Source organism: Pangasianodon hypophthalmus, chromosome 3, assembly GCF_027358585.1.
Source record: "Pangasianodon hypophthalmus isolate fPanHyp1 chromosome 3, fPanHyp1.pri, whole genome shotgun sequence".
NCBI classification, from domain to species: Eukaryota; Metazoa; Chordata; class Actinopteri; order Siluriformes; family Pangasiidae; genus Pangasianodon; species Pangasianodon hypophthalmus.
This window is the reverse complement of record NC_069712.1, coordinates 17187614-17202168: the sequence shown is the minus strand read 5'-3', so window position 1 is coordinate 17202168 and position 14555 is coordinate 17187614. Positions and strand designations below refer to the sequence as shown.

Here is a 14555-nt window from a genome sequence, read left to right as displayed (position 1 = left end):
ATATATATATATATATATATATATATATATATATATATATATATATATATATATATATATATATATATATATATATACAGTACTGTGCATAAGACTTAGGCACATGCAAAGAAGTGCTGTAGAGTAAAGATGCCTTCAAAAATAATGAAATTAAATGTTTCTACATAAAAAAATACTATAAAGAGCAGTAAACAGTAATAAATTAAACAAAGTCAATATTTGGTGTGACGATCCTTCGCTTTAAAAAAAAATAGTAGTCTCAGGTACAATACGTGCAGTTTTATAAGGAAATGAGCTGTAAGTGTTACTGAGCATCTTGCAGAAGCAGACACAGTTCTTCTGGAGACTTTGACTGTCGCACTCACTTCTTATTTTTGCAGCAAAACCCAGAAGCCTTCATTATGTTTTTTGTCTGAAAATGTCTCTTATGTAATATGCTGCTTTCTTTACTGACATACAAACATTTTTCTGTAACATTTAATTTTGTGCTAATGTTTGGAATCTAAAATGTTTTTGTACTGAATCAATAACGTAGAAGTCATAAAATAAAAATCTATAAGAAAGTTTGTACTAAAAAAATAGGGTGTTCTAAAACTTTTGCACAGTACTATATATGTATAGCCAAATAAATTCCCCATAAAAATCTTGCCTTTATTTGGAAAAGATTTATTTCTGGATGTATTTTTATCCACTTTCAGTGCACGGTTTTCTGGGCGCTTTGCTGCAGCTACATGTTCAGTTGGCTCAACTCAGTATTTACGCAAGTCAAGAAAAAAGAAGAAGAAAATCTCTCTTGTTATATCTGTTCATTAGGCGCTCAATCACGAAGGCAAATTATTCAACGAAGATTTTATTTCCATCAGACCTGCTGACATAAATACACTAACTGGGTTTACATAGTGTTTTATTCTTAGAAGAATATATATATATATATATTAGGCGACAGAAGTATAAACTGGACACACCAAGTCATAGCCATAGTCAGTTTAGTGCAGCTAGTTACAATGCACAAAGATGAACCATACAATGTTTTTTTTTTATTATTTAAAAAAAAAAAAAATTTATAGTAGTTTCTAAAACAATAGACAATACTGAAACCTAAGATAATACATTGCTTGGTCATTCTGGGGAGGAACAGGAGAGTAGTAGCAGCAGCTGTTGAGTGGTGAGGTGGTCACGTGTTTGCCTTCTCGTCAGATGAGGGTTAGAGGATGAGGGTTTAAAAAAATCATGCTGTTAGTACATAGTCTATTTGTGTTCATTTACCAGCAGTCTCGATAAAAATAATGTTATAATGTTTTATTATAAGGACTATACAAAAATGGATAACTTTGTTGTTATCGTTTTGTTTGTTTATTTGTTTGTTTTCAACAGAGAGAAATTAAAGCGCTGTCCTGTTGGCTATTTGTACCTAGCGGCCCACTGAATTCAAGGAGAAGAGAGATGTTGTATGTACAGAGTCTGAGCTAGTTGGGTTGAAAATGTAAAAGTGTGCGCCCTCTAACGACTAAATCTGGCTTCTCCAGAGGCCACGCAACCTTTAAATGCCATTAATAACCACGAGGTGGCGCTATGAGCTTATTTCCTACAAGTCAACACTCAACTGACGTATATTGGTAGCTAGCTTATGTTTTTCCAAATATATTTATAAAAATAAATAAATAAAAATCGACATTTTAAATGAATTGAACGAACGAATGAATGAATGAATGAAGCAATTAATTGATAATAATAATAATAATAATAATAATAATAATAATAATAATAATAATATAATAAAAAGTCACTGAAAAGGCATAAGGAAGGAATCTTAAGAGGAACAGACTCAAAACAGAATCCATCTTCTTCTGGGTGACATCAGATAGAGGGATTAGACAGTTGTATGGAGGAATGTATTGAAGAGGTACAGAATGTTCAGTATAGGAGTCCTGGGATAAGCATGCTATATGATTTACAGAAGGTGCAACACTGTGGTGTTGATGGTGTTGATGGTGGTGGTCCAGTGGGTAACATTGCCACCTCACAGCTCCCGGGTTCCCACCTCAATCCTGAGCTCAGGTTACTGTGTGGAGTTTTTGTGCATGTTCTCCTCGTGTCCATGGGTTTCCCCTGCTTCCCCTGTTTCCTCCCACCTCCAAAAACAGAACACATGCTGGTAGGTGCATTGGCTAAGATAAATAGATAAGACAGTTAAAGTCAGCAAGCAAGACTATGGTATCCAGGTAATATTATCCCACTGAAACAGGAAAGTAGGTCTTAGCCATAAGCTGTTTTTGGGAAGTGCAAATCTTCAGGGTATCCATGTAAGATTATCCAAAGCTACAGGAGATGAGTAACAAGTTGAGAAAGCTCCAGATGCAGAAGCAGGAGAGAGCAAAACCGAAGTAGAGTATCAGGATCAATCAGGCAGGTCCAGAAGGTGAGAGGAGTCACAGCAGGAGAAGTATATCAGGATCTGACACACAGGATCACAGAGGAGTGCACCTACAGCTCCAGACTGAGAGGACAGATTACTAGGATAATATGAGAATAGAGTGGTTGCTAAAAGGTGCAGTCTATCTTGTGATCAGAGTGCAGACAGGGACTCCGGAACGTGTGTGTGTGTGTGTCTTTTAGTTGCTTAGTTTAGTGTTGGATGCCAGTAACTGCAGCTACGCGTAAATAGCTAGTCTATCAAGCTACACATTTGCCCGATTATTCCTTTGAGTGTGCTTTTAGAGTTATACGTTTAGAAAATACAGATGTGAATTGTTGTTTTGACGTATTTCATCGTCGAGAACGGCATCAGAACTGACATATCAGACCTGACAATATGCAATATTACATGTAGCCGAAAGAATCGCGAATTTCTAATCACTATATTATATTCTATATTCTATACTATAGTATGTACACTACACTATATTCCTCATGCAATGAATAAGAAACTATCTCTCCATTTTAACGATTAGATGTCCAAAATAGTCTCCCTCTACGTCATCAAACTGCGTCTCTTGTAAGTCGTGACCCTTTGACTCTTTTGGGTGGGTGGTTTTATTTATTTATTTATTTATTTATTTATTTGGTAGAGACAGGCAATACCATGTAATTTAATCAGTTAAAGTTGACATGGTCCACCGCTACTTCTTGAAGATGTAGACTAGTGCATGAGCAAGTGGTAGTGAAGGCCATCTAGGCTACACAGGGATATTTTCATCATGAATGGGAATTCGTGTTCTTATTGAAGAACTGACACAGCAGGAAAACATGAATGCAGAAATGTTTACTGTGTTTGTCAGTGCACGTCTGAAGTGCTTTACTGATTTTGCAATTATTTTAAAAGATTCTGTATATGCAGTGCAACGTAGGCTGTTATAGCCTATTGTTATTGAAAAAAAAAAAGAGTAAAATGTCAGTGATGTCATCTATAGTTAGGCAAAGAAGAACCATCACTGGTCGAAGTATCGCAAAGCTTGTGCGGGTTTGGAAAAGAAAATGGCAATGAGCCGAGTAGGAGCCGAAAGACTCGGTTCTTCTTGGTGAGCTGAACCAAATGATGTGACTCACTAAAAAGAACCGAAATTCTGATCACCACTATAGAGCACGTGACAGCGTGAATTTGACCAATAGAATACCCTTTCCTGCTCACGGATACGTCACTAGCATAATGTTAATTGTTCTAGCAATTGTTTTCAAGAGGTTCTTCATAAAATAGATTAATCAAAAAAATAAAACAAATTAAAACAGGTAGCCCTATACAAACCAGAAACAATTTCTAAATTGTTCAGTTTATGACACACACCTTAGCTGTGCTTTTGGACAGTAAAAATGAGCGAGATAATAAAGAGAGATGAGGAAATGAGTATAGGGATGAGGAAAGGTGCTGACTGCAGACGGTAGGAGACGCTGATGCTTCTAACATCCAGGATAGGTCAGCTCCTATATACACTATACAGTTCTGTATAACATTATAGTGCTGTATCAAATTATATAACCTACATTATAACGTATACTGTACAATTACACTATACTGCCTTACAAATGTTGTACTTTTCTGTTTCATGATGGTTCTGTATTTGTGAGCTCTTCTACCTAAATCATTAAATAAGGACTGAAATGACGCAGAAATGATTTTTCTCCAGTTGCTGTTGAGTTTAGAGGGTTTGTTTTTAGAAGCAATCACTGAGGACAAAATCCAGTACAGGTCAAGATTCATGGAATTACAGGGCTAATAATTTTTCCTTTTACAGCCTATACACAGATATGAAAATTTTACACTGAATGACAATATTTCTTTATGCTTTCAACTTAAGAGTATGGAAAGAAATTATCTTAGGAACTAATGAATTTTTCAAAGTCTTAGATGTTCGCTGTTTTATTTGTTTATTTCTGTTTGTTACTTTATTTATTTATTTATTTATTTATTTATATTTTTTTCCCCAAGACAACCATGCGTTAAATAAAAAATCTGCCAACGTTCAACATTGATAGCTTTTGCTACACATATGAACTGACAGTTGCCTTCCTGAAAGCCACTCCGTGCTCCAGTGAGTTTGCAGTTTACAGTAAGAGTAAAATTGCATTCTCAAAATGAAGTAGGGTTAAATGGCATTGATCTTTAATTAAGTAGGCCTACTTCTGCACGCTCTCAACGGAAGAGGCTGAGTGGGCGGGGCTACGCGGCCCAGCCTGCGCATTGGCGCACTGTTTCTATAGAAGTGGAGAAAGTGTTGATGCAGGCATGACTTTTTCTGACACATTGCTTGTTGATTGGCCCAGAAGGAGTTTCACCACAATTAAACCAAAGTAAAAGTGGAAGACAGCGTCAATCTTTCCTGTGAAAGCCAGGGTTTTGCGTCTTTGGGGGGGAAAAAAATAAAAAATAAATAAAAATAAAAACAAGTGGACCATCTAGCCCACGCAGCATCTGCGTTTTTGGAGCATTTCTGAGGAACTACACAGCTATTTCTGTCCCGAAGCTTATATAAATGTTGTAAATGGCGAGCGACAACTCTTTCTCAATACACAGCATTTTAAATCGAGGGCTTGATTCTCAGAGAAATACTCGACTCTCCCGGGAATACAGCGACGAGCTTGTGAAGGCAGAGCTTCTCGGAAGGGTAGAAGGAATAAGCTGTCCCGGATCCGCTCAGTGTCGCAGCGGCCATGAGGATGGAAGCAGACAGGAAAGCATCGTGTATGGACACAGCAGGGTCGCTCCCTGTGCGCTCGACCTCGACACATCATCAGACAGACAGTCCTGTGGAGAGGAGTCTACAGGAGAGGAGACAATGCACACAGAAAACAGACAAAGTAAGTCTACAGTTCAGAAAAAAAATCAATCAAAGAAATAAGCGTTTATGTCTCAGTGTGTTGCTGCGTCTTTATCAGTGCGCACGCTGTAGCCTATAAACTCCACTAATCTATCCAGTTTAGTCTTGTTTAACCTTGGCTTCTAGGCTGACATACAGGACATAAGCGTGCTGAGAGATGCGCTTCAGAAAGCGCTAAGCTTTTTCCATTAACAGCACAACAACACAACAAAGTGCTCAGATTTAGCGCGCTTAATCACTTTATCCGTTCTTACACAGATCTTGATGTGCAAGTTCCAGATCTGGAGCGAGAGAAGAGAGAGAGCTGTGCTTTTACTTCGGATCATCACCCGAAAGCCAGTAAGAAGCGGTGCCGAGCCGCTTTCTCGCACGCGCAGGTGTGTGAGCTGGAGCGCCGCTTTAACCTGCAGCGCTACCTGTCCGGCCCGGAGCGCGCGCACTTGGCAGGAGCGCTCAAGCTCACCGAGACGCAGGTGAAGATCTGGTTCCAGAACCGCAGGTACAAAACGAAACGGCGACAGATGGCGGCTGAGCTCGCAGCTACCTCGGCGTCCACGCTGGCCAAGCGAGTGGCAGTGAGAGTGCTAGTGAAGGACGACCAGAGGCAGTACGGAGCGGATGATTTCCTCCCGCCTCACTATCTGCGCCTGTACCAGTCGTATCAGTGCTGCCCTTACATGTACTGCGTTCAGCCCTGGATCTCGAACAGCGCGCTCAATGGAAACCTGTACTGACACCTTCCCATGCTTTCACACACACACACACACACACACTCATACACACACACACACGCACGCACACAGCAAGCGAGACGGGTTTTTATTTTCAGTGATTTAGGACATGGAAGAGCGCGTGCACCGTTCATTTTTCTAAGCTACATGGGTGATAAGACTCCAAAGATATAACGATCTGCTTGAACGATGGCTTTTGATTTTTGTTCTGAGAAATGAAACCATATTATTACTATGTATTTAAGAGATGCAAGTAAGTGCCTAAATTTTTTGTCTGACAGCGAAAATAATTGCTAAAATGTTTTATTATGCCTTCTGTGATTTATTTCTATTCCCCTTGTGAACTAATGAGCCGCTGTCATATAAAAAGTTTACTCTGCACACACTGAATGAACTGAGTTTTCCATCCAGGCTGGTTTATTGGAAGTTTGACATAGTTAACCAATAAATAAACCTAAATCACAGTGGAAGTCTATGTCAAATGTCCCTTTGGCTTGTAGAGAAGCTGAAAAACAAGGCAATGAGTGTTCTTTAAAGAGAAATGAGAGTATGATGAGAGTATAGGAAAATAAACAGTGGACAGTTTCAGTCCTGATATGCTGTTGTGCTTTAGGCAAATATTAAACCTCACTAGCTTACATCTCTCAGCCGTGCTAAAACAAATCAAGGAAGATGATGTTTAAGTCGTGGAGCAATACCGAGTTAGCTCGTGGATTTAGCATATCCACTGAATAAATAAAATGTCATTACAGTAAATATTGCATACACAAGCGCGAGAACGCCACTCATTTGCTTAGACAGCAATAATAAAATGGAGGCTAATTTGCATTTATCATGCACCATAGACAAGAGATCATTTCTGAACTCTGTCTGCATTAAACGCACACTGATAAATCATTTACTCACAGAGATATATTCTTAATTTAACTAAAGAAAATTCACAAATATATTTGTATTTTTATATCTACTTAGATGGGCCAATATGTAGAGTTATTAGACATGCCTGTATATGCCAAAGATGTCAAAAGATGTTAGACTTCTTTAGAAAATGGGGAATGTAACGAACTCACAACACCACAAAATTACAATAACCACCATATTTTAATAATATTCAATAAAATAATAATAAACAAAATATTAAACAGATTTAATAGTTCCCCACAGTTATGAGTTACAGGTCTAATCTCATCGCCTCTTTGATTGGACAACTAATTTAAGAAACGTGTTTCTTTAGAACAATATCCAAATGGTTTTGGTGTATTCAAAAATAAAAAAATACATAATTTCTGTAATAAATTTTCATTAAAAAAATACTCCATATCGGTTTTACAGTTAAAATGTCGACTAGATGCCTTAAAATTAAGTGAAACTCAAAAAGTGTCACTTGATTCAGTTCACATTATCACAAGAGAAACATTCACTGAAAACACAACACGGGCTAATTTCATATGAGCAATTTTTTTTTATTAAAATATGATGATTATGTAAATTAACTTAGTAAAATTACAACAGTAACATCATCATAACAACAACGACAATACTAATACTAATTTTCCTAAATAGATGTATGACAGCAAAGTGGTCACATAGCGTCTTTAAATGACAGTAATAAACCAAACCCTCTTATTATTAAGAGAATTATGTCTTTATACTTATATATACTTATATATATATATATATATATATATATATATATATATATATATATATATATATATATGTGTGTATATATATATATGAGTGTATATATGTAAGTGTGTATACACACACACGTATATATATATGTTATATATACGTATATATGTTATATATACTTATTACTTACTTATATATATATATATATATATATATATATATATATATATATATATATATATATATATATATAAGTAAGTAATAAGTATATATAAGTATATAAGTATAAAGACATAATTCTCTTTTTATATTTCTTGGCATTTGAGGGACAGATATATTCAGTAGTGATTGCTCTCGTGTAGGCCTAGCTGAGGCACAAGCATAGAAAACATTTTAATCTTGATGCTATTCATAGCACGTTTATAAATTATATCGTGTTAAACTGCAAAATCATCTGATCATGTTTTGAATATAATAAGTTTTGAAATATTTCCTGAAATATATCCTAATAGTAATGTTGTCAGCCTGTCTAATAAATAGTTATAAATAATAGTTATTAAGATTTAATAAACAATAGTCACACTTTTATGCATTTGATAAGACAGCTATCTTTTATACAAAAATACAAAAGGATTTTAAAACAAACAAGCAACATATTCATAAAAATAAGTGTGATGTAGTTTTTATTATTATTCGTGTTAAGTATATCCGAATTCATGGAGATGAGCTCAAGAGGCCTTTGCACACAGCTGCATGATTCAGATACCGTCAATAGACCATGGCAGTGTTTCAAAACACAGTTTGGCAGAGTTTGGAGAGAATACATTAATAATGTGCTGTTGAAAGGCCAACACCTCCATAATGAAGTGAGACCAAGGCATGAAATGAAAACTCTGCGTATGTAGTTCAGCAAGACACACAGTGATCAATGCCTTCACATTCAACAAAATATTCTCAGCATTCACCAGCAGTAAGACGCAATTTAAAGATAACAAAAAAAGCATAAATAAAAACTGTTGATTAAAAAAAAAAACTAGTGATTCAGCAGCTCAGTTTACGCATGTATAAAAAGAGAAAAAAAACACACCAAGCTGAGTGTGTGGCTGAACAGGGTTTGGTGAGGTCTGACATTTAAGTTATAAACTGACATTTAGTTATCTGAAAAACTATACAAAATACGACTGCATTTAAATTCGCAAAATCAATAAATCTATAAATAAAATGATGCAATTGCTTTAATTATTTTGTGGAAAAGTTTTGAAGTTTTCTTGTTAACAGTGTGTGTCTTTTCAGTCGTGGAAATCAAAATAACCATCAACATAACCTCATCGTAATCATAAGACTTTCTAATTTTGATTATTAAAATTAAAATGTTTTTCAAAATAGGACCTGCTTTTCCCTTTGAACCGTTTTGTTCAACTCTAACATAGGCTATATATACACACCGATCAGCCATAACATTAAAACCACCGGCCTAATATTGTGTAGTTCCCCCTTGTGCCGCCAAAACAGCTCTGACCCATCGAGGCATGGACCACAAGACCTCTGAAGGTGTGCTGTGGTATCTGGCACCAAGATGTTAGCAGAAAATCCTTTAAGTTCTGTAAGTTGTGAGGTGGGGCCTGTATGGATCGGACTTGTTTGTCCAGCACATCCCGCAGATGCTCGATTGGATTGAGATCTAGAGAGTTTGGAGGCCAAGGCTTGCCTTCTTGCCGTAGTGCATACTGGTGCCATCTCTTCCCCAGGTAAGCGATGCACACACACCTGGCTGTCCACATGATGTAAAAAAAAAACAACATGATTTTTCGGACAAAGCCACCTTCTTCCATTGCTCCATGGTCCAGTTCTGATGCTCAATTGCCCATTGTAGGTGCTTTCGGCAGTGAACAGGGGTCAGCATGGGCACTCTGACTGGTCTGCGGCTGCGCAGCCCCATATACAGCAAGCTGCGTTACACTGTGTGTTCTGTCACCTTTCTATCATAGCCAGACTTAACTTTTTCAGCAATTTGTGCTACAGTAGCTCTTCTGAGGGATAAGATCAGACTTGGCTTGGGACTTGGCTCCCCATGCGGATCAATGAACCTTGGGCACCCATGACCCTGTAGCCAGTTCACCAGTTGTCCTTCCTTGGATCACTTTTGGTAGATACTAACCACTGCATACCAGGAACACCCCACAAGACCTGGCGTTTTGGAGATGGTCTGACCCAGCCGTCTAGCCATCACAATTTGGCCCTTGTCAAAGTCGCTCAGATCTTTACGCTTGCCCATTTTTCCTGCTTCTAATAGATCAACTTTGAGAGCTGACTGTTCACTTGCTGCCTAATTTATCACACCCCTTGAGAACTGCCATTGTAAAGATATAATCAGTGTTATTCACTTCACCTGTCAGTGATTTTAATGTTATGGCTAATCGGTGTATATCATCTGATTATGCTGTAAAGTTTGAATATTTACTTGTAGTGTCCATTATAGCCACAAATATAATATATGTAATCCATACCATAATTGGTTACAGGTCAAAAGTGTTGTAAATTCCTACACCGTTAAACCAACGGTGTAGGAATTAAATACAAGGATGTGTGTGTGTGTGTGCATATACACAGATAAATATATAATGTGTGTGTGTGTGTGTGTATGTGTGTGTGTATGTGTGTGTACATACATATACACATATATGAAATGCCCTATACACATGTCTGCATTTATGCAAAAATGCATAGCAGAGAAGTATGCAAACACTTCATTTCAATGTGAAGGGCATTGCTTTCTGGTTTTGTGTAGACCAGTGTGAGCAAGCCTTAGGCCACCACCCCCTATGCGCACTTCACACGCACATGTACACATGCAAACGCACACAGACACAAATGCACGACTGACAAATTGGAAAAAGTCTAGAGTTGTCTAGATCACTTTTACCTACTTTAAACTTAATCCCTGCAATTATACCACACACAAGAGAGACCATAATCCCTTGGGATTTAAAATAGGTGTGACAAAAAGGCAATGTGAAACGCACAATCCAGGGGTTTGGCTTTCTCAGTCAATTCTGTTTCGGTAGACTGCATCAAAAAGCTTCGTACAGAGGGATTGTTCATCAGTGATAGAGACATTTCACACAAGGTGCAATTAGCTTCATTTCTCATTGTTAATATTGTTGACTAACCTCTTTTTGTAAGGGTTCTTAGATATGAAAAAACAACATTGCCCAAACCTCATTATTTCCGGGGTGTGCCAATGTTCTTCAAAGATTTTCACTGCACAATGAAAGACAGCACAAAAACCAGACTTTTTCACTTAAATGAAATGTCTAGCACATAATGAATATCCATCCACTGAAATAATATTCTTTGGTGTGAGATCTGCTAAGCCACCGAGCTTTCAGGTGAGAACATATGGACTGGAAGAGGAAGCTCACAGCACTTTTCACAGCACCATTGTGGTAAAGGAATTAATGCGGTCACCTAGGCTCAGCAAAGGGCAAGAGAGAGGAAGGAAATGGGCTGCAGTTAATACCTTTGTTTGGAGAGAGTACAGCTTCTCAGTGACCCTGTCTTCTAAGCCACATAAGTTCCTCCATACTGCATACACCCCCACCTCTGTCAAAAATCTATCCCACAGGGCTGTTCAGACCATTCCAGAAACTATTAGCTGATAACATCACCGTATGGTGGAATGTAAACATTTACAGTAGAAACCATAAGAGATGAACTCCCCTCAGCTATACTGAATCCATCACCCATCTGTGGTTTTTTTTTTCTTCTATCAAAAACTGAACTAAGATTCTTCTGTTTAGTTCTACATAATATAAAGTTATATTTTTTAGTGACCAAAATTACAATGCAAGTGGTATTTAAGATTTACATAATATAAATCTTAAGAATTTAGATTTACAAAGTTAATTAATAATGGTATGTAGTTTTTCTCTTTGTTCACAGTTAATCCCCAGCAGCCTTGTAGTGTCATCAGGATTTAATTCCATGGAAAAAGGTGATGAGGATCTGAGCCCTCCTCTTTACCTTCTTGTGGATGTTTCCATAGTATGGGACGCCACTGAAACTGAAAACTGAAAATCTCTTTCACTAATGTTTCCTAAAGCACTGGAGAAGGTCACAGACAAGGTCAGTGAGTGACTGCTTAACAAATTGGCCCACCCAGGACATGCATACTTACTGATGTGTGTACCTCACATTTGCCTAAATGAAACGTAAGCATTCCGAATCACATGCTCAGAAAAGTGGCCTATTAAAAAGAGCAAGTGAATTATATGTCACATTATGGAGGTTAGAATAATATATTGACATAAAAATGACATTGCTTTGCTATGCCTAAAAGGTTCAGGAAAAGAAATTTCCCTCTTTGGCTGTGCAATACGTTTGTGAGTGTGGGAACATGGTGTTTCTTGGCACTGTGCTGTGAATATTTCTTCACTCCGCTGGCCATAGATGGCCTGCCGAGAAGGCTGATATCCTCCAACCTGTTACATTTCCTCAAGATACTTCCCAACAGGCTGATCTTTCACTCCCTGAGCTCTGTGTAAGGAATTTAAATGTTTTAATTACCACAGATAAGAGAAAACAAGGAGTGCATTTAGAAGCATTGACACTAGGCAGCATCTCCTATCAGTGCTCAGATAGGTCATCCACTTAGAAGCTCTTAGAGCTTCTTACCAGCTCAGACCTGGCATGAATCCCTGTGTCCTTGTGCTCTTTATGGAATACTGGCTTTGTGGTTAGCCAGGTAACATGCATGACTGAACTATAGACAAGCCAATTGAAAATTAGCAAGAATTTTCTGAACAAAGACTGTCTGGCCTTGAACTGGTTCTGTCTTTTGGGAGTGTAGATAAAGTTCTCTGAGATAAAGGTCGTTGTTTTTCACACAGACTATGTGTGTGATTATCTATTACTTTGAAATATGTCTTAACTGCATGAGTATTAGCCAATTAAAGCCACAATCCACAACAGGGTGTGTGTTATAGGTGTTATGGGTGTAACTAAAATGTTGTGACATAAAAAAAAGATGTGACATAAAAAGCACAAAACATTCTCTAGCTCCAGTTATTTCATTAGGTGCAAAAAAACACCACCTGCAAGTACATCACTCTCAGGAATTGTGCCAAAATGAAATAATACAAAATATAACCAACCATGACCTTATTTCTTAGAATAACTAGACTATTCATTGGTGTTCAGTTAATATTATTTATAGCCACACAAGTCAATCTAAAGTATGAATAAAATCAGTCTTAAGCATGGATATTAGTGGTATGTTTTTGAAAGCATGCCTTAACCTTTTCCTTAAATTCTGTGAATTAATTATTATTAAATAAAATATTAATGTCCTCAAGGTATAGCATGATATTCATAAAATCAGTTTTGGAGGTTATTTGTTGTAACGATTTTTTTTTTTTTTAGATAAATGATCGCAGTTTGCAGCACTATAAGGTTATATGAAATTGTGACCTCTGTCTTTATATCTGAGAGCCCAGTGGTTTATTATTGCTTTATGGTGATTTGTATAGATGTCAGAACATTCTCCAAGAAAAAACCATCAAGCACAGACATGCGCGCACACACACACACACACACACACTTATAGTATTGTTGTGACAAATGTCTCTAAGAAAGTAAACAGTGATTAAATCTCCAGTTGTGCTGTCAAGTACCTTTAGGGAATCTTTGGGTCATTTCCTCTCCGAAGAAATGGGTAGGATTGAGATTGTGAGGTCTCAACTTGTTTAGCTGTACTTCACAGGTGCAGACCAGACACCGCGCGACAATGGAACGTTCTTTCTGAACTTTGAACCTGACCATCAAAAGACATGCTGTCACCTAGAATTATATGTACTTGTCAGACTGGTTGCTTTTACATATAATCTGGCAAAGGACAAATGTCCTGAATTTCAATTTCCTTCCTTCAATCTATATAGTGCACTTTATTTAAAACACAACTGTGGGGGAAAAAAAACCCCCAAAAATTATACTAGTTTTGCATGAGCTTTAAAATAATAAGTTAGAAAGTAAATAAATAAAATTCTTTTTATATGCATAAAAATCCACATTCTGGATGTCACCCTTGAAATGTGTGATGTAAAGTCTTAAAAATCCTTATAGCCCAAATTCTGCATACTTTTCCCATTATCATATTCCTATAAATCGGCCCCATCATTCTTGCTATATGCAAGTTAACTTTTCAAGCTATGGAAAAAGAGTTGACGGTCGAGTTTATTGTTTGCGCTAACTAATGCATGAAACCTCAGTAAATGTCCAGGTGAATACAGCTTTATGCTCTGTAGGAAGCATAGAAAAGTAAATAAGTGGGACACAAAACAGCTTCTTTGGAACATCCATTTTGTTAGTCTGGTTAACCTCTGCAGGGATCCACCAGCCTGGTGGAAAGAAATATCAACTGGAAGGGCATACATGTTTAAATCTGCAGGTTGCAGATTATTTTATTTGGGTAAATTTGAATTCATTTTTTGCTGTTGTACTAATGTCATTGCTATGCTTTTCCTCAAACAGTCATTCCACACCATATTATTCCCAACCTGATCTACCTTCTATAGCCAGCATATGATCATTTTTAAATCCACAGATAATAGGCTAAAAGGTAACACATACATACCTGATATTTTTCTTGTTGCATATATATACAGCATTTATGAATGAAGCTTAAAAAAAGTGGAACAAGACATACTAAAGGAGGCTTGCCTTACCAAACCATTTCTCCTTTGTGTCCATGCCCAGATGCCAACAGTTTTCCTGCTGCTACAAGACCAGTTATTATGCATTCAATACTGGAGACCATTAACAGTCACAGCACTACAAAAAGCTGAATTTATTAAGGGAAGTGCTCTTTTCATATCAAGCC

General features: G+C 37.2%; 1 protein-coding gene across 1 annotated transcript; it reads left to right on the top strand.

The window, feature by feature from the left end:
• Positions 1–4651: 4651 nt before the first annotated feature.
• On the top strand, positions 4652–6507 carry nkx3.3 (NK3 homeobox 3). The gene is made up of 2 exons (XM_026942495.3): positions 4652–5292; positions 5571–6507. The coding sequence occupies exons 1-2, from the start codon at positions 4977–4979 to the stop codon at positions 6044–6046; spliced, it is 792 nt and encodes a 263-aa protein (XP_026798296.1). The 5' UTR covers positions 4652–4976; the 3' UTR covers positions 6047–6507.
• Positions 6508–14555: the final 8048 nt, after the last annotated feature.